This window comes from Opisthorchis viverrini (genome assembly GCF_000715545.1).
Source record: "Opisthorchis viverrini unplaced genomic scaffold opera_v5_530, whole genome shotgun sequence".
Taxonomy (NCBI): domain Eukaryota; kingdom Metazoa; phylum Platyhelminthes; class Trematoda; order Opisthorchiida; family Opisthorchiidae; genus Opisthorchis; species Opisthorchis viverrini.
In genome coordinates, this window is record NW_008752192.1 from 10,069 (window position 1) to 31,291 (window position 21,223).

General features: G+C 46.2%; 2 protein-coding genes across 2 annotated transcripts in view; both read left to right on the top strand.

Annotated features, from left to right (window-relative positions):
• Positions 1 to 17,780, top strand: part of T265_11604 (hypothetical protein) — a gene marked incomplete at both ends in the record, with an annotated part of 27,010 nt that extends 9,230 nt beyond the window's left edge. Inside the window, 8 exons of the mRNA XM_009178297.1 lie at positions 4,099 to 4,265; positions 4,310 to 4,374; positions 7,840 to 8,059; positions 11,988 to 12,218; positions 12,673 to 13,014; positions 15,366 to 15,579; positions 16,602 to 16,917; positions 17,261 to 17,780. Of these exons, the coding sequence (XP_009176561.1) occupies positions 4,099 to 4,265; positions 4,310 to 4,374; positions 7,840 to 8,059; positions 11,988 to 12,218; positions 12,673 to 13,014; positions 15,366 to 15,579; positions 16,602 to 16,917; positions 17,261 to 17,740 (2,035 nt within the window). The remainder of the gene's footprint in view (positions 1 to 4,098; positions 4,266 to 4,309; positions 4,375 to 7,839; positions 8,060 to 11,987; positions 12,219 to 12,672; positions 13,015 to 15,365; positions 15,580 to 16,601; positions 16,918 to 17,260) is intronic.
• A 438-nt stretch (positions 17,781 to 18,218) lies between these two features.
• On the top strand, positions 18,219 to 19,200 carry T265_15473 (hypothetical protein; the record flags this gene model as incomplete). Its single annotated transcript, XM_009178298.1, has 3 exons — positions 18,219 to 18,362; positions 18,405 to 18,515; positions 18,566 to 19,200. The coding sequence occupies 3 exons, from the start codon at positions 18,225 to 18,227 to the stop codon at positions 18,725 to 18,727; spliced, it is 411 nt and encodes a 136-aa protein (XP_009176562.1).
• Between the last annotated feature and the right edge of the window lie 2,023 nt (positions 19,201 to 21,223).

Consider the following 21,223-nt stretch of genomic DNA (forward strand, 5'->3'; position numbering starts at 1 on the left):
CTCGTGTGAATTGGTGTCGGCGAATCCGTAACGAGGCAGTTAGAAGGCGCGTTTTCGGTTGTGTAACGGGTACTTCCATTGAAGAATGTGTCCAGTACCAGAAGCTGCGTTGGTTGGGACATGTGTGTGCTGTCGGTGCTACTCGCCTTCCAGGATGGGGACCGCGTGATCGTCACTGTGCCTGGTTGGGGACACTACAAGATATGGCTGCCAAACGATGTCAGTGGCGTTCTTGTTGTCAGTTCCTATCCAGATTGCCTGAGTGAATGTCTGGAGGTATAGGCACCTCGGAATGATTATGTTAAGCTAGCACTAAGTTCCTCCCCCGTCCACCTTTAATCTTTTCTTTACAGTAAGGCTCTCAAATAAGTCATGGTTGTACGGCAGTGAAGCATCGGTGTTGAACACTGATGTCATGCTGTCGATGATGATGAGGATGATGATGAATAACGAAATACTACTCATCACAAAGAAAGAAACTTGTAAGAGGCTTGTTTCGTTTTCGACCGGGCTTGTTCGTGGTTTTTTCTGGGAAATTGGGGTCAATTCCATGGAGCTGCCTGACGCTGTCGATGATGATGAGGATGATGATGAATAACGAAATACTACTCATCACAATACCAGAAACTTGTAAGAGGCTTGTTTCGTTTTCGACCGGGCTTGTTCGTGGTTTTTTCTGGGAAATTGGGGTCAATTCCATGGACACAGCTGCCTGACCGGTCATATTCGTGCCGTCTTTCAGGTTGCTGGGGCTCTGCTGCATCGTTTCAGAATGCTGGATATCTCTGTGAGTCAGTCCGGTTCTGATGTATGCATCTTCGGACGACCAGAGACTGGATACAAAAAACTGGACTTGAACGCTGGCATCCCCGAATGACAGAAACGGTAAACTTGATGAAGTCGTTATAATCTTTCTCGAACAGCTTGGGGCATTGGCAATAGATACTGAGCAATGATGTTCGATTGCCGAATATCTGCAGCAGCATCCTGATCGTTCCATGAGAGCTGAGGCCGCGGTGCAGTTTGTGGATAAATGAGGATAGACAAGACTAGCAGTGTGGTCATCGCCATCATCACCATCATCACTGATGCTTCACTGTCGCGTAACCGCAGATTTCATCTGTATTCCTAATTAAAGCCTTGCAGTGGAAAGTAAAGTGTGTAAGGGAGGGGACCTTTTGCTGGTCTTTCGTAAACATTTTTGGGTGCCTACACCATTATGCGCCTAATCAGTAATTTCGAAAGAAACTGACAGCACGAATGCCAGTGGCATCCACCAGCCACCATTTCTTGAAGTGTATCCAGTCAGGCACAGGTGGGGTCATAGAGACCACTTCGTAAAGGGTGGACTGCACCAACAACACCTAAACTCTTCGTAATCTCTGTCACTTTTCTGCCAAGGCATGTATCGTGCGCCTCGCAGTTTGCGCCATTCTGAAGGAGGCACGGAGATTGGCACTTGCCCCGAGAGGATCACAATCGTTGTCTCAGAACCATAGCTCGTGTGAATTGGTGTCGGCGAATCCGTAACGAGGCAGTTAGAAGGCGCGTTTTCGGTTGTGTAACGGGTACTTCCATTGAAGAATGTGTCCAGTACCAGAAGCTGCGTTGGTTGGGACATGTGTGTGCTGTCGGTGCTACTCGCCTTCCAGGATGGGGACCGCGTGATCGTCACTGTGCCTGGTTGGGGACACTACAAGATATGGCTGCCAAACGATGTCAGTGGCGTTCTTGTTGTCAGTTCCTATCCAGATTGCCTGAGTGAATGTCTGGAGGTATAGGCACCTCGGAATGATTATGTTAAGCTAGCACTAAGTTCCTCCCCCGTCCACCTTTAATCTTTTCTTTACAGTAAGGCTCTCAAATAAGTCATGGTTGTACGGCAGTGAAGCATCGGTGTTGAACACTGATGTCATGCTGTCGATGATGATGAGGATGATGATGAATAACGAAATACTACTCATCACAATACCAGAAACTTGTAAGAGGCTTGTTTCGTTTTCGACCGGGCTTGTTCGTGGTTTTTTCTGGGAAATTGGGGTCAATTCCATGGACACAGCTGCCTGACCGGTCATATTCGTGCCGTCTTTCAGGTTGCTGGGGCTCTGCTGCATCGTTTCAGAATGCTGGATATCTCTGTGAGTCAGTCCGGTTCTGATGTATGCATCTTCGGACGACCAGAGACGATACAAAAAACTGGACTTGAACGCTGGCATCCCCGAATGACAGAAACGGTAAACTTGATGAAGTCGTTATAATCTTTCTCGAACAGCTTGGGGCATTGGCAATAGATACTGAGCAATGATGTTCGATTGCCGAATATCTGCAGCAGCATCCTGATCGTTCCATGAGAGCTGAGGCCGCGGTGCAGTTTGTGGATAAATGAGGATAGACAAGACTAGCAGTGTGGTCATCGCCATCATCACCATCATCACTGATGCTTCACTGTCGCGTAACCGCAGATTTCATCTGTATTCCTAATTAAAGCCTTGCAGTGGAAAGTAAAGTGTGTAAGGGAGGGGACCTTTTGCTGGTCTTTCGTAAACATTTTTGGGTGCCTACACCATTATGCGCCTAATCAGTAATTTCGAAAGAAACTGACAGCACGAATGCCAGTGGCATCCACCAGCCACCATTTCTTGAAGTGTATCCAGTCAGGCACAGGTGGGGTCATAGAGACCACTTCGTAAAGGGTGGACTGCACCAACAACACCTAAACTCTTCGTAATCTCTGTCACTTTTCTGCCAAGGCATGTATCGTGCGCCTCGCAGTTTGCGCCATTCTGAAGGAGGCACGGAGATTGGCACTTGCCCCGAGAGGATCAGGTTTTCGCTTGTGTAGCGCATGACCAAAAAACACTGAATGGTTCCCGCGATTGAATTACCCGCTGCACAGCCGGATACCGGTTTTCTAATTACCTCGTTACTAATTCGTTGGGGCCATTCGACACCAATGACCCCGCTGAGGCATCGGTGGTCAAAAGCCTGAAGACCGCTCACATATATACACAGATGACATGTGCCGAATCATACAGCAATACATTCCTTTAGCCTGCCAACTGCAGCGCTTGAAACACTGTGATATAATTTTTTTCTGCCACAAGTGACGCAGTTAGCAAACAGGACTGATGTCTATGAGATTCGTGCATTGACTTCATCAGACACTTCAGTAAGAGCTAATACAACTACAGAGGTATGTAAAATTCTCCACAAACCTCAGTGCCCCTTGAATTGTGAGAGTGCATTCAGTGACTAAACGTTCTAAATCATAACTAGGCGCAAGTCGCTTGGCGAAAGGTCGCTTGACGATGGCCGGTTTATCCAACAGCGATTTTGTTTTGCCTTCGCTTTTCGAAGATGTGGACGATGTCTACGTACTCCATATAGTTGAGTTTCTCACCAGTAACGACTCGAGTGCCGGGGTTTCGAACACCTTCCAGCGTTTGCCGTATTATCCTATCGATGACGAAGTTGGGCGATAATGGAGCGGGTGGACATCTGATATATACTAGTGAAGGTTATGGGGGCGTATTGCCTCCTGGCCTGCAAGAGAAGGAAAAGAATACGCGATTTTGAAAAGCAATAAACTGCTTACGTTCGTCTCTTTTTTTTGTATGTGGAAGGCAGTGGTCCGGCCCAAGGTGAAGTGCCATGGAATTATTCGTACCTTCGCAGTTCGTGGTTGCAGTCATTATGGTGTCGAACTGTAACACCTTTTTCAATGCGTGGCTATGTGCTAATGAAGGATCAAACCAAATAACCTTTCAGTGTAAAATTATCATGCAACCCCAGAAAACATGTATACTAACATATTGCTAGGTTATTTGGACTCAGTTGAAGACAATTATAACGTCAGACTTGGACTGGAACCTCTGAACTTTCGTGGGCAGTGGAATCTTTTGCAGTATGTAATTATACTGAGGGTTAAACCTTTTATCCGAACTCGTCCTCTGTTTGTAGAGTTGAACAATTCTTGAGCAACCTTTTCACAGTCGTTTGACGAACCATTCCACCACTGGATGATGTTTTACTTATAACATCGTGTTTCATAATATATTTTTAATTTATTTCTGTACACACATTTTCATCTTTTCCCAGTTTTGCAGTTGGATGTGAGCTTGCCTCCTTGTCAATGCAGCCATCCATGAACCCACGTGGGTTCCAATCTCTCGGTGTTTTGCCAGATATTTGCGATATTCTTAACAAATTAGGCTGGTCAGAACCCACTCCGATACAACACAATGCCATTCCAGTAGCTCTCAAAGGTAATTCAAACCCATTTTAATTTACCACTGTTTTCGAGGAAAAGATCTGATCGGAATTGCGGAAACAGGCTCCGGGAAGACCGGTGCTTTCATAATTCCCATTATCCAAGTAAGTTTTCTTTCCCGACATTTTTTGCTTGGGGCAATTGTCACAGTTTATCCCACAAGATGCAAGTGGGGATCTTCTGTTTCACCACTGCTAACAAACTGTGATGAGTGAGCACGCAGCTCAGCGTGTAATCGTCCTTTTACCTTTGGGCGTACATGCATGTCTCAACTTAGCCGTAACTTCATCCAAATGTTAATCTTGATAGTTCCGCCAAACATTACTCTTACCACCGAGGTTACCACCCAGATAGTCGGTTATGGCACCGGGCCATCGTGCAACCATATGGTTAAGAAGAATACACGAAAATGGACAAGTACTTACGCTACCCACGGTCATCCACATTTTCCTGCCGCGTCACTAGGATTGCAATTTCTCCCTAAGTTGACGGTGTGGGGTACATAGGAGAGGGTAGTGGATTGCGTTTTCATTTCTCTTTAGGCTCTGGGTATTGTTGGAGTGTATGATATTTGCTAAAGTTAATGGATTATTCATGTTTTCTTGATCTTGTATGTCCGATGCCGAGACCGATAACTTATTCCAAGGGACAGTAACGGGAACGCACACAAGACTGCTATTAGCTGAGTTGTTGTGTTTTGCCAGAAAAGAGCCTGGACCGCTCACAGCCCTTTACAAAAACATCTTCACATCTCCTATGGAAGTCAGAATAATAAATGAAATAATCGTTCAGGTATAACACCCTTCCGGTGCCCACATATCATGAAGATTGGGATACTGTCAGGTTGCCCAAATCGTGACAGGGCTAGTCGAGGTACTGAGGTTAGGTTCGAATTACGGACCTTGCGATCTATACGTTCGCGCCCTAATAATTGAGCTCTCTCGAGCTCAAAGTACTGTTTCTATTGACTGCTATTGTGGGACTGGTGAAATTCGCACTTGACCAAAAATAAGTGTTTGAAGTATGTACCGAACTTTGATTGAAACTGAGACAACGGCAAAATATGCTAGCCTGATATTGGAGGAGCACAAGCTGGTGGCGTTTCCAGTGGAGGTGGACAATGTTTCTTTCATCGTAGGTCGATCTCACTTTCAGGGTCACGAACTTCCAAATCTTCCCCCTACTCATTGGTTTGTCAGCATAAGTTATTGAAGCTGCTCTCCTCATGTTCAAAGTACGGTGGTAGATTAGGAAGCAGCTTTTGGCCTGTTAGTAACTTCAACAGCTACCTTGTCAAAACGATGAAAATGTACTTCGCTTACGTGAATGCAACATTACGTAGAATACAGGGAACACTGTTTTCATGCTTCTTTGGCCGCTGCTCTGCATCTTGGTGCCTTATTTGTTCTTGCTCCCCTGTCCAAGCAAGGGCACTATTTTTAGCGATCGTCTTGTTAGTCAGAAATCGTGCCGAGATGCCCTGGTTTAGAGGAAACTGACCCTGATCGCATCAATTGTTTATCGCTAGTTCATCATCTTACGGTCGACATTTTACTTGGAATCTTTGACCGAGAATGCGCTTTACTTTACAGACAACTACACTCTCAAACAAGAAGTGGTGAGTAGAGTTCACTGCTTGACAGTTGTGGCCCTCTTTGCATTCTGTCGGATACCATTTTGTAAGTATTAAAATCACCAAACTACTTCAACTGGAAGTGGCTGTAACTTCCACATTTATCGAGGCTTTGCACCAACATTCTGCTGCGGAGCTCAGTTTAATGACACATCTACCACACTAATCCACCGAAGGAAAGGACACCGTAGGGAAATAGGCTTTTGGCTTCTTAAGCGAGTTGAAGTCATTTTGTTGACTGAAGATAATCCGGATAGCGCATTCAATAGGCAATTGTTCTTGCCTTGGCATGTGATAATGCGTTTTTGGTAGTTCATTATGAATGTATGTAAAACGCTAGACGAATCCCACTGGGTGGTCCTCCTGAGAGACAGAGAGAGAGAGAGAGTCACTCGGATGCGCAGTCCTCAGTGGTGTTGGCAGTCAACAGCGGTATCGAAACCGTTCATCTGTAGCCTAACTTTCATGCCACTGTGGCTGGGCTACTGCCAGATGACCCAGAGGAAAGGTCGAGTGGCAAAGGGCGGTTCGAACCATTGACTGAAGATAATCCGGATAGCGCATTCAATAGGCAATTGTTCTTGCCTTGGCATGTGATAATGCGTTTTTGGTAGTTCATTATGAATGTATGTAAAACGCTAGACGAATCCCACTGGGTGGTCCTCCTGAGAGACAGAGAGAGAGAGAGAGTCACTCGGATGCGCAGTCCTCAGTGGTGTTGGCAGTCAACAGCGGTATCGAAACCGTTCATCTGTAGCCTAACTTTCATGCCACTGTGGCTGGGCTACTGCCAGATGACCCAGAGACAGGTCGAGAGGCAGAGGTCGGGTTCGAACCATGAACCTTCCGGCCAGTAAATCCGCGCTCTAACCACTGAGTCATCGGTGTATTGTGCGGCCCATTTTCCTTTTGGTCGTAACCTTCGGGTGAATTTCTGCTTCCGCTTAGTATGATTCATCATCATCGTCAAGGGCATCTGCAACCAAATGTTTCGTCAAATTTTATTTAGAGCTCTATACTGGAAACAGAAACAGAATGGGTGGGGGAGGGGACCAAGTGCTGGCCTTTGTGAAATATTCTGATGTGCCTACACATCCAAGCGCCCAATCAGATAATAGAAAGGAACTGACAGCACGATCCTCACTGACGTCGACTACTCGCCATCTCTTACAACGTCTGAAGGCAAGCACCCATGGGGACCACATCCTGGAAGGCGTACAACACCAACAACACCCAAACTCTTCATGATCTCTTTCACGCCCTTCCACGAAGTCATGCGTTGTCCGCCTCACGGTTTGCGCCATTCTGAAGGAAGCACGGAGATTAATTTTAGTATCGGTAGACGGTGTTTCGGCATGCGTAGCACTGACTGAGCCATCATAGTCGATGGTGCTGGATGTTTTACCGGGTCGAAGTACCTGCAGCACAACCAAATACCCGTTTTCTAGTCACCTCGTTATTAACACGCTGACGCCATCCAAAACCAGACACGCTTGAATTATCGATGGTCAAAAACCTGAAGACGCCCCACGTCATCCATCTACAGAGGCCATGTCTTGCACCCATACAACAACACATCCTGGCACACGCGACCCTTAAGATCTAGTGATATACCTTTTTGACGCCACAAGTGACGCAACTTAGCAAACGTGATTCGAACCTTTGAGATTCTTGCAGTGACTTCATCAGACACATTTCCGTCAGAGTTAATACAACTACCGAGGCATGGGAAATTTCCCACAGTCTCCAGTTATTCTCCTTGAATGCTAAGGAGCATGTTCGGAGACTACACGTTCTGAAGCATGACTTTGCACTTTAAAGGTGCAACGCGCATGCCAAAAGATGGTATGATGGCGGTCAGTTTATTCAACAGGCCTTATGCTTTGCTTCTTAGTATGACTGTTGTTTTCTATCCACATTTCTGTCTGCTATTTAGCAATGGATTCTCGCCGGTCGTCCGCGTGGGTTCGCCCTTCTGCTTGCCCCAACCCGTGAGCTAGCGCAACAATTGGCTACGGAGGCGTATCGGCTGAGTTCTCCCCAAACGAGCTCCGTCAGCTCGGATGAGGGTTTGCGTGTGGTGCAGTTGGTCGGTGGGGAAGATATGGTGGAACAAGCTCTGCGTTTGGCTTGGCACAAGCATCACATAATTGTCGGTGAGACTGCTATTCTTCTGCTGGGTTTGTATCGTCATCCGTCAACCTCTTGACTTCTCTATTGCTCCAAAACACACATCATAAGGGGGATACTAGCTGCAATTCTGAACGGTTTCTGTGGTCCTTTTAGACGCCTTGAACGTGCGCTTTATGTAATTTGAATGATTTAAATTCACCGAGCTGGTGCGCAGTGCTGATGGTTCATCCGTAGCTACTTTCTGGGATGACCGTCTTGATCTGTTACACAGTTTGCTGCGGCCTAACTGCTTACCGGGTGTCAATGGACCTCTCTTATACCACTATCTTTGTCACAGTTTGACACTAACTTGTGATAACTGGTTATGTTCAGTACGAACAATGAAATGTTGGTGGTTTTTAGTTCAGCTACCTGAGACCAAAGTCCTATTCTAAAAATATGCTGGCGCTTTCATACCGAACTTCCCAAATCCTGCTTAGTGAGCGTTACTAAATTGGGCTTGGCCTGCGAATGTTTTAGGTGAACCTTCTTCTGGTTAATACATTTACAGGGTCGTAAAACATGACGGTGAAAACGTTGTGGGCTGTGAATTTTTCACTCATTCTCAGTACTGTTTCTCTTGGAAGTGATTTACCCCGTTCGGTGACCCCTTACAGAACCGCGCAACAGTCAGCACAGTATCCAGATTCCCTTTTTAGACCCTCTAGTCTCGGTCCTCTGTTGGATTATGCGTCTCTCTGAGGTGCGCTGCCTGGTTTGTTGACAACCTGGTGACGGCTATACGACCATCCTGAAGATCCCTTTCTGGGTGCACTGACAAGGGACTTTGCCTGGAGTGGTCTCTGCCCTTTAGGAGAGCAGTTTTTCCTACGAAAAGTCTATTAACTTTGGTTTGTTTTCTGTGGAAACCAACAACCAACCCATCAACATCAGATCACTATTTCCAGTCATTTGCCTGCCCAAATCGATGTCACGTCTCGTGATATCTTCTATCTAGAATGTGTGTAAACTCATATGGAGCAAATTTCCAGTCAGCTTTTAAGAATTATAACTGATTTACTAATTTAATGAGTCCCAGTGACCTTTTCCCAATTTTACGGTGGAACCTGGTTATAATTCTGAGTTGTCATCTAACTTCACTCCTCAATTGTGAACACCGGATGTATCCTGTAGCTGGCACTTCCTGGACAGGTGTTACGCCAATGGCGTCATCTGGGGTCTTAGGTTTAGACTACTCGATTCATCCTCTGATTCACGCTTTGTTGATGGGCTAAAGCTGATCTGGCTATAAGAGAGACAGTTGGGTCCAAATTGCTAGCTGTTCACTGGGATTACCCACGAACGGTGATGGTACACCCGAACTTTACACAGACCGTTCATTGGGTACTGAGCAGGGGGTAGCAACCACGTCACCTACCTGTGTGAGCCGTACTTCAGCGGACCCAGTTCCTCAGCCAAATTGCTCAAGTGTGAGCATGCTCACCTATCCAGCCTTGGTAATTCAGGTGAATTAAGAGGGGTAGTGGTAACACACTTGCCCCATAAATGAGCTGTTTAAATCCCGATGCAGCTAAAGCTATTCACTACTGATTAGCGAAATCAGAATCATGTACTCTGGTTGGCAAAACATTCTGTGTCTGAGACAAGATCATTGTGTTTGGCGTAGACCAAAATTAAACGGAACATTTGAGCAAGCAGAAAGTAAAATTTCAAAATATAGCGTGAATCCGAAAAGGTATCATGATGTTTTCGCACGACACAAGCAATCGGTGAACCAAGGTGTGCACACGCTCTAGTTCGATGCTGAGATAGAGTTTACTTATCCGGTTAGAGTTGGCTTGCTGTGCACTTTGGATTGCACTTTGGATTGTTGGCTGTTCACTTGAGTCTTAATTTGTGATATGGTTCAGCTGTTCGTCTGGCAAGCATCAATTCACATGGTGTTCCTCGCGCACTACTCTCTGATCAAAGCTGCAACTTGAATTGTTCTAGCCGCTCTGATGATGTCGCTTGTGTCTTACGGTTGGCTGTTTTAGACTACGTGAATAGTTATTATCGTTTATTGTGGAAGAGCATGGTCACAAACGTAAAAAAGTAAATGCAAGCGATGGATGTGGAAGGGTTACAGGAGAATATCGAATAAAGAGAGATGCGTCTTCCATAGAGGAGTATGTCGGTAGCTCAGGCAGCGTAGATGGTCGTTGGCTTGTTCGCTGAGCTGGGCAATTTGGTTGCAAACGTTTCATCACTGATGATGTCACCTCGAAGTCATGCCGCCCACAATGCCAATCAAACAAAATGAGTCCCAAACTATATAAGAATGTTTTGTATGGAAGCCCGCGTGCAAAGAATGCTCTTCAAAGCGTGGTAACCGCTACCACAACCACGATTTGCGCATCAGGCACAAAAGGTCCGTCATATTGGGTCTGGTGTGAAAGTCAATGGCAAGAATACACACCCAGCGTCATGTACTACGCTTAAAAGTGTCGTATGCGTAGAGCCCACAATGGCAAGCAAACACAAGTCACTGACTGTAACCTTAGGAAGTCCCAGTCCAATAACAGCTTTGGTGGACTGAGGAAAGCAGATCCCTCGATAAGAAATGGTCATCGGTTGGTGGACCAGAAAGGTGACATCCTAATCGATTGTGCATAGGGCTGAGGTGATAGTGAGGGGACATTCATCAACACCATAATTCTGCTTGTTCTCATTCCACACAGTCACTGCGTGCCCATTCTGAGGCTATGCCCACGTCCATCACAGTTGCTCGGTGCTCCCCAACAGCGATTAGGTAAGGCTCCACCTAGGTGCTCTCAATTCCTCGAATTCGGTGTATCCCAGGCGACCCTTGCAACCGGATTGTCACGAGCACATCTAGCATCATGTGTAACCCAGCAGGACTGCAAAATATGCACCAAACTCTCCGGTTGGCCACAGTTTCCACGACGGAAGATAGTCTGGCCACCATGGCCACGCCGAGCGCCTCAAACTCTCGTCCTAAGCAGGTTGCATTGGAGCTGGATACCGCGTATAAATATTCCAGGGAATACCCGTTCTGGAAATACAAGCCATCAATTCGAAAGAGGCAAATCGACCAAATTTCGTAAACCGTGATTGTCAACGTTGTGCAGACTATCGCCCCAAGCAGCCACCAGCTCTTCCTTGGTGTTTACGCGTGCACCTTGGACTCGGATCGGAAGGTTGAGATCCCGAATAATCTTGCCCAATGCGGGATCATTGATCACATCGCATAGTACTTGGCACTGGGTAGACAGAAGCTTTCCCATACGCTGCATTGGGATGGTTGTACTCAGACTTAGGAAACCAAGTCCCCCACATTGTATACCTGCCTGGATGTAGTTGATCGGGGTGCCATTCAGTGGACGTAGCCAACTACGAATAGATTGCTTGATGTAATTGTCCAACCTTTGAGCGTGTTTCGGTGGACCTGGTCAAGCACAAGCGAATAAGTCAGCCTCGATATCATGTGGTTCCTTGAGACCTCCAGTGTATGATGCGTGTTCAAAGGGCACGCATCACCTCATCGATCAGTTTGAGCAGCTGCTGTCAGTAGTTACAGACGCTTTCTCCTTGAAAGTAAAGGGGATGCGCAAAAATGTCACGGTGTCTATCGGATCCAGGAGAGTGATGAGTTAATGGCGAAGCAAATGGCTCGATTGAGACCGCTGTCGCCTGATGTTTCCTGACCCCACAAATCGCCATCACCTTTCGGGCATTGATCTTCATACCAGTTTTGCAGGTTGCCTTTTTATCACAAGCGCTTCTCCGTCTATTTTTTTTCACCGCAAAACAGCAATGTATGTCTTGGCACACCAGTTAATTGAATTTAGTGCGTTTCGTGTATTTCTAGTGGCTTCGTACAGTAACCTTTTGCCACAACTTTTTTCAACTACTTGCGCATTACTTCCATGTGTGCTAATTCATCCACAGCCACACCCGGACGTCTTGTCGACCACATGAAACAGTCCGCCTCGTTCACTCGTCAACAGCTCTCCCAAATTCGTCAGCTGGTTTTGGACGAAGCTGACAGAATGTTGAGTATGGAGTTTGCGCAGGATCTCGACACCATTTTGAACGTGTTCAAAAGACCCAATGCCGACAAGAAACGGCGGCGCAAGAGGATGAAAAGTCGAAGGCTGCTGGAACAAGTTGCCAACACCGGTCAGTACGGTTGTTCGCATTGTGTCTTGATCCCATTCGGCCCCGGGTTGTTTGAATACTTTTCTGTACTTTGTGGTCTCCCGAATAATTGCTCGACTAAAATATCCCCGTTGTGAAAGTTTATTTATCCTAAGAAAGCGTGGTATATCAATTTTTTAGCGCCTAGCCACTGGTCTGAATCGGTGGTCTACCTTTTGTTGCGCTCCACTTTGCAAGGCACTCGTCGCATCGGCTGTGAGTGAAATACAAAGTGCGAATTCACATGAAGTATCCTTCCAAGTTTCGGGTACGAAATTCAAGGACAGAATGCAGCTTACTTTCCCACTTTTTAGATAAGTAGTGTATATTAGTTCTCCATCTTTAATTGCCTCGGAATCATGCATGTTAGCTTGGTGAAATGGATGCTTCCAGATTAGTTTTCTCCGTCAACCCCTTCCTACTCACTTTAATCTAGGCGACTGTCTCGCTGCTGGTCCTACCCAAACCGTTGATTCGGAGAAGTTCCCACATCCACAAACCCACCTCTATTCGGCCACCATGACCAGTGATGTGGCGAAATTGCGACGAGCTGCCCTATCTGCCGACGCATGTGTCCTTGGTGGGGACCATGCTTCTAAGTGTGTGGATGCTCAAACGAAAGATCATTCGCTTTCTAGCCAAGTTCGTTTCCCTCCGGGCCTGGTCCATTATTGTCTGCCTGTCCGTCTGGTTGACAAGCCAGCCATTTTGAACTGGATACTCGAAGGAGCCACACTTTCCAAGCTACACGAGGTCTGTCCATCACAGCTTATCGCTGGTGAGTCATTGATACGTAGTAATACAGCTTTAGCGGGTATGTTTGACGTAACGGCCATTCGGCAACTTTTGTCGTGAATGTACTAGAAAAGGAAGAACTGGCTTCTCCTTCAGGAGCGACCTCTCCTCGGAGTGATCATGCATTCAGTCGTGGCTGATGAGAGGCAGTTTTGGACTGTCCAGTGTAATGTCAGTATATGTTAAACATGTACGATACAAGCGCAGGTAGGGTAGGAGAAAGCCTATTCAGGATGTCTAAAAGTCTCCGAACCAATAGGCAAGCCCAATAAAATTGTCCACTTCGGAATCTGCAGGGAATTAGCGTTTCTTTCGAGAGGCTTCTTTAGAGGGAGGACCACTTTGTAGCTAAAGCTGGTTCGTAGCACGGTAACCTCAACGAGGAAACACTTTTGAGGACTATGAAGCTTTCTCTTCGGGATGGCTTTTCTTTGGATGGACGACTCCTATGAAACAACTTCTGTGTTCCACGACAATCCAGTTGGTTGGTAATGCTTGGAGTGGTTTTTGAGCGCATCACGGAATTTCCCACACTCCGGAGCCAGGAGCGAAACATTTACCTTTCTGTCGCTGAATGAATGCAACACGTTGTCTGTCTCACCGACTGCCCAGTCGATTCCGGTTATATATTGAGCGTTTTATGAATTTCATTGCTGGTCGCGTCGTTCACGAGCAGTACAAGGCCCAGTTTTGTGTTATACTTCAATGTGGTTGAACTGTGGAGTTCAGCGCGTAAAGTCAGGAACCCTGACCTGCTGCTCATCCGACGCCTGTTGCCGACAACACTAGATCGGATGGTCGTATTTTCGTGAACGAACTAACCTGGTTTTCTTTCCTGTCAGTCATTCTTACTTCTGATGAGTCATTAATTTGTGATGTTCGGAAACTCTCCAAGCTATACGGATCCCATGCTTCTTAGTTGAACTTTGTTCATTCATTTTCGTTGCCGGAACGGACTTTGTTCGATCATGAACTGGTAGATGTGGACCATGAAATCGATCCGCGTTTGGCATCCAGTCGCGATATCACTGATTGTCACTTATAAGTGTAATTTAGCTTTGATATTCTGGGGATTTCATTGGAAAATCACGGCATTGGTTAATCTATCTTATAAAGAGGGTACGAATTTCGTGGATTTTCTGGGTTGGGCTGTATGTTAAAGCTGTTGGTTGCACTTTTCTCGGTTGTCCTGACTATCAGATCTTACCATAATCATTGTCAGCTGTAATAACGGCGTACTTGTCATACAGGGATTGTAGCTGCCACAGTTTCGTTTACCCATGATTCGGGCACGTCGGGTAGATAGCTGCACATTGGAGGCGAGCTGATAAATCCGTGCGTAAGTACAGCACTGTAGGTGGACTGTTGAGTGGCGGTATTGGGAAGGAAGCTGTGCATTGAAGGCAATAGCTTGGATGCATGAGTGCCATTCAGGGCGCGACTGGACCATGTCTGACAATATCTCTAACCATTAATGTGGACCGTCATCGGGGTCTCCATCCACGAAGACGACAATGACCTGCGCAGCTGAGTTTGCTGGTAATGGCTTTCACACTTCGCTGCCAAGTCATTGTTTGACCGCCTCTGGCTCACTTTCACCCTTCACGTGGTTGTGCGAAAAGAGCCCTTCGAGGAAGTCGGTCGACTGGCATTCGCAGCACTGTTACTGGTGTAACCCGTCAGTTCTCTTGGGTGCGTTGTCTCTATGAGGTCACTGTTATACATCTTTCTTTTGGTCTCTTTTGGCATTACGGCCAGAACATTGTATTTGTGTACCGCGTTCTGGTATCGGGCTACAACGAATGCATCTATTATGACTCTGATTTGACTCCAATTCTCATCAGTTGGCGGTATATACACTGATGTGGTTAGAGGCCCCAACCTCCCTACATAGAACATCACTAAACCTCGCTGAGTCAAATCAATGATGTCAGTCTGTTCATAAGGCCTGAGGGCCGATTTCCCTGGATTTCGAAAGGCCTCCGGTGAATTGTTGTCACTTGGTTTGGTTTGGTTAGTTTGGCGTGACAGCTGGCTGGTCAATGGTCAGGAACTGAACTAGTATTTTCACGGATGAGATACCTCCTTCTATTTGGTTAGTGTGGGTTCGTTTTTCTGTTGTATGTTGAAATGAAAGCAAATTCTAACGTCGTTCTTTTCTCTTGAGGGTGTTTCCCAAATGAAATTTTCTGAGCCACTTCGATGCGGTTTGCTATTTTGGTGACTTGAAACATGGGTTGCACGAATTCCCATAAAATTATCTTAGTGAATGGAAAAGTTTGCTTTGATGAATGTCATATTATCACCCCCTGTCGTCTCTCTTGGTAAACGCAGATCCAGTCTCATTACAATCGTGTTCCTCCACACGAACCATTGTGTTTTGTAAACGCTGTCAGGAAGTTCGCCTGGTAACTGCTTTCCTTCGTGAAAGTGGACATTGTGTCGTCGGTTTGACAGGTCGAATGAAGCAGGTGGATCGGAAGAACGCCTTGAAGGAGTTCGTCACGAGGAATGCGAACATTCTCGTCGCAACGGACGTTGCCAGCCGGTTAGTTCAAACCAATTGGTTGACTCTTCATATGTTCTTTTGCATTCGTTGAACTGTGTAGTTGTTCTTCCTTGTACTGGTAATGTTTACAGTTGTGAGCCGATTCACACCATATAAAGAGGCTCATTAAATTAGCTGTTTTCAGGTCACGGGGGTCTTTCGTGTAGTTTTGAATCTCCACGTTCGCCACACACTTACAAGGTTATACAAGTCATGCATGGCACATTGAATCTTCCCGCACAGCCCAGAATCTCTCATTCTTTCTCACCTTCTTCACGGATGAATTGGGTTTTTTTGTTTCACTAAATTTTGTGTAATATTCCCTGTCCCGTTAGCCTGGTATCTATAAGTCTTGTGAGGATTTCATCGTAAGCCCACGCGTGTCGTCCCTTGCCGAGGTTTGTTCTTTTGAAGAAGAAATAATGGAGCAACGCACTTCCGGATAAATAGGTTTCTTGTGTGTGCGCGCATGTCGATACTAGTTTGATCGGCTTTCGAGTGTTTAGTGAGGGTGGGCAGCCTTTTGTTGTTTACTGCAATTTGAGCTTACAGCTGGATGTTGAAATTGAAATTTCGCCACTGTACTGCCCCCACAAGCGTACTCAATAGTCCCCAGTTCAAAAGTGGATTGGTTTCTGAACGTTTAGACAGGCGTCGTACGTACGTGTTCGGTCTATCTTTCATGGGGCGAGATGGTCCAAGTGGTTAGAGCGCGAATTTACTGACCGGAAGGTCCGTGGTTCGAACCCGACCTCTGCCTCTTGACTTCCCCTGCTAGGCTTGGGCAACCTGGCAGTATCCCAGCCCTCGTGTAACCTTCGGGTGGCATGGCAGCTAGGCAGTGAAAGGGTGCTATGACTGAACGATTTTTTTCTATCTTGCATTCATTGTTTTTGACCTCCGCTTGATGGCACTCTTTGGCTAGGTTATTTGGACATACGAACAGTGTTCTTCTCGGCCATTACCCTATCCTAGTAACTTCCGTTCTCTGTGTGCTTGCACTCATAATTCCCGGATATCAGTGGTTTGGACCTCCCAGGCGTTGAGTTAGTGGTCAACTTCTCGGTTCCTCAAAGTGAGAAGACCTACCGACATCGCGTGGGGCGCACAGCTCGAGCTGGTCGATCCGGCATCGCCGTCACCCTGGTCACTCGGGATGTAGCCTCGGTTTTCCTCGACCTCGAAGCCTCCGTCGCGCCACACCTTCCCAAAACTGGGGCTGATGAGAAAGACAATATCTTTCCACGTTGGCCTGTCCCGCTTCCACAACCGTCTGGAAAACAGGGAATGCTTGTCCGACGGCGTCTTGCTGATTTGGCATGGACCCGAGCAGGAAAGGTATGAATTATGTATCCGGTACATTCGGGAAATTCGACCTCACACACCGATGTACCTCAGCCATGGTTTTTCTATCTGGAATTGTTTGCTTTTTACCGCCGTTTCATCTGTGTGAATCGTTGTCCGTCCTATTTGTGCATGAACGTGGGCATCATTGACGTAGTTTGTCACGTTGACTCATCCTGAAATACAAGGCTTAGTTATTAGCAGCCATGTCTGTTCACTGAAGAGGAGCCGCTGTCTTTATTTTTCTGTACCAGTTGGTCCTCCAGCTGTCTGTGGAGCCTCAAATATTTGAAACCCATTCTTGTCACTGAAATGATGCCTACCATCCTTTCCCCAGATCGTCAGAGCGGAGGATATGGAACGAAGAAGAATGGCTGCTGACTCGCTTACGGATAGTGACTCATCTGACGTATCGGTTAATCATGGTGGATCTCTTGGCTCATTTCTTTCGGCTAGTGAATCCTCAGAGGAGGAATTTGATAACTTGATCGTATCAGTCCCGACGGAGGAGCCAACCGTGCACGAGTCCGTTGCTTTGAATGTGTCCGGCGAAGCCGGAGTGCACATGGCGCGCGCATCCTGGATATCACTACACAAGGAGAAGAAACTCCGCAAAAAGAAGCGCCGTGTCATCGCTGAGGAGAAACGTCAGGCATCGGCTGTCGGTTGGGGGTTGGCCGCCGGTGACGACTTGGCGAACGACGAGGAGCAGGAGGAACAGGATCATCTGCGCTTCGAGGAAACTTTGAGAACGAAATACACGAAGGCTGAGAAACCGAATTCACGGAAACCGCATGGCGCCAGAAATGCTGTTTAGTTTTGTACAGAGACATGTTCAGAAATACACACTGATTTTTCTATACCATCGGCATTGTTTCTCTTGACCTTTCTGGAATTCACTTTTTTCTGATTATCTTCAGCACACAGAAGATAATCGTAAAGGATCATCCAAGTTCAGGGAAGTAACTTTTACGTCAGTCCATCCTTGGAGATGTTATCCGCAGTGGAATAAATCAGTGGCTAAGCCAAGCTGGTTGCTCCTTGAGATGTTTACGTCGGGTTGTATCGTAACCCGGAGCTGGGGGGGATGCACTTTTTTTAAGACGCTTCCCCCCCCCCCCGAGAGACTTTCGGAGGCTCGGTTCACTTTTGGTAATCTTGCTTCGGACGCAGTTACTCCTGGACGGTGGTCTTTTTTTTAACTCGAAGAGTTTTCAACAACCTTGTGAGTAGTTTCCTTTATGAAAATCTGCAGCTCTTCGTTTGTCCATTAAACTATCCATTTGTCTTTTTAGCGAACCATGTGGATTTTATTCCTGGGACTTCTCTGTTGTCCTGTAATGATGTGCCAACTCAGCCGTCCTAACTCGCCCCTGCTTGGTGGTTACCAAGAGGCTTGTCCTCTTGGAGAACAGAATCTTCCGGAACTGATAGCAGCTGTAAGTGTTCGTGTTTTCAAAACAATGTAATCTGTGATTCAGATCATGGCATCCTCTCATGAGATTCTAGCACCTTTGTTGGCAATGAATTTGGAGCCAGAAATCCTGCGGTTAGAGAAACAAGTCGTAGCGGGAGTGAATTATCGCCTTTTGGTTGGTTCGGTTTAGTTACCTGAGCCTCGACTTCACATGTTTGTTTTTAGGTGAGATTTGCAAATGGCAGTTGTCACAAGATTGTGGTGTTCGAGCCCCTGTTACTCAGAGATGAAATCGATGGTGAATATCGACAAAAGCCGATGGAAGTGAAATCAGTTGACTCCGCCGAATGTCCGACTGGACCAGTCACCTGTCCCTTCAAAAGCTAACTATCAAATGCTTCCAGTTCAATCACTCGAAACGTAATCAACAACAAATTCTCATACAGTATCTTATCTCTTCATTTTCACGTGGATGTCGTTTAAATTATCCTCGTATTCTGGTCATAACTTGCATTTGTTATTCACCTGTACGCGGTATTTAATTCCTTTCGATTTTTCCTCTTTGTACTCTTTCACCGATTACAGTAGTCTGCGTTTCCAAAATTATTCTTCTTGAAGTTCACCGGCTTCTGTCAGTGCTACGGGTCCCGTGTGTTTTTCAAGCAACGCGTACACAGAACTCAATTAACCTTTTTTCCCTTATTATACCTGTTTTCCGTTGGATGTATCGTTATCCCTAACCCCACGGCTCCAATTAAATCTGAGAGTTTCTCATCAATCCAAGATCGATTGATGCTGATGAGGAGGTCTGATAATTTCCAATAAAGGTTTCCTCCTCTCAGTGAAGTCAGCCTATGCTGAAAAGCCGAGAAACACTGTACCTTTTTGTTGCGACTCATCTTCAAATCGAATTTCACGAAATTCAACAAACATCTTCGATCCAACCAAGTTGGTGACTAAATTAATTAGAACACCAGAGGTTTTAATTACACAGTAATGATTACTTTAGAGGAACGGGATGGGTCACATATGTGCTGATTGACCTTCAGTAAGTGAGTCTTCGATTCATTAGTTATCTCCAACGAAACGAATAAGAGTCCCGATTTCTATCTTGCAGTATCTTTACCAGCTACGAACCGTTTACCAGGGGTGCGTTAGTTCCGGCTTCTTCGATTCCGCTCACCAGAAAATTGGGTTACTGGGGAGATATAACTAGGCACTGGAGACAATGTTCTACCAATTCCGTTCGCATTTAAGCAGGCAAGTTATTTGAGGGAATCAGAAACTAGGTAGAGACTCATGGTATGACCCTCCATTTGTGACTTATTTTGCAAACAGTCAAGTCATACCTTACTGGCGGCGGCGTTCAGCCTTGCAGTATTCATTCCGGTAAATTTCTCGGGGCGTTGGTGCAGTGATAACAGTGTAGATTCTGTGCCGCAACTACCAAGTATTCGTGATGCACCACTCATAAGAGTGCTGAAAATTCGTCGACGGACCACTTCCGGTTTCGCCCTTATTGGGCCTCATCAGGTAGGCGCTGTCCCCGAGTTAGCGTCAACCTTAGGTTTTACTTGAAACCAACAGCGAGCCGGCTATCCCTACTGTTCGGGAATAAGGGCTATAACTAGAACGGGGAACAACTCTTAACCTATCTCAAAGGGCCCGTATGGACTCACAGAGGATTCTTGCAGTGCCAGGATCTGGTGGGCTAAAACAGCTTTTACGGGTGCAGCCGTCTACTTGAGGTTCTCAAATATATTTTCAAAAAAATTCTCGTGTGATAGGTTAAAGTTCCAAGTATTGCGTAGATTTCGCCTCATGTCGGATACAGGTACCTAATATGGCACCAATGGCTCTATTTTCTTGACAAATTTAGTTTGGATAACCAGGTTGTTTGAAAATAATAACATTGTCCGTTTCCCAAAAAGAGAAAAACCTTTGGCACAGGCACTCTCAGTTCTAAACATGTCACGTCGGTGGTCGTCTAATTGATTACGCCTGCACTGAGGCTGCCAAACTGAGTGATAAGGAGAAAACAAAGAAACTGGGGCATGGCTGTATTGTCAGGCCAGGTCAGGTCAAACATACACAGCTTCTGCGTAAGCATGTAGGGGGGACTAAACGGCTACTTATGGTTGTTCGCTGGTCTGTTCTGTCCAGCCAGTGCAACGTTCCTACAGTGGACAATTTCACACACTCCGCGGGTCGTGTGCTGCTGTCCGGAACTTGTGGTGGCCTCAGAGACCTTACGTGTTTCGCCAATTGAAGCAGCTTGTCGTTCATGACTGTGGTTGTATCTTCGCAACGAACCACTCGTGAACGAGTCCAAACAGGAAGTGAATAGGCCCGGTTTTGGACTACTATGGAATCGAGTCCAGGTCGTCGGACCGCTCGCGGAGCTAAGTAATTTGATTTCAAACGTTACGGAGCGGAGAGGTGCATCGATGGTTTCGTCTGACGCATCGTTACGCTCCACTTTGATTCCCGTGAACGCACTGATGATAAAACATTTGAAATCAAATCGCCCCACTCAATGAACAAATGAACGACTATAGACCATTTCCCTCAGTAGCAGCTGAATCATATCAATCTGACCCACTGAGCGAACAATTCCAAAATGGCACCAGTTTGCAAGGGTGGGCTGCCGAAGAGTTTTCAGCAACCTTGTGAGTAGTTTCCTTCATGAAAAAGTACACTGCGCTATCTCGAATATCGTGCCCACTGAAACATGAGGCAGCATATTCAGTTGTAGAACATCATAAATGAGAGATTCAGTTGAATCTTTTTTGAAAACCAAAGTGATTTGCAAATGATCGCATTTCTCGCAGACAGGAATATGTTTCAACGTGGTGTGCAATGGATATTTCTGTTGTGGGAGTT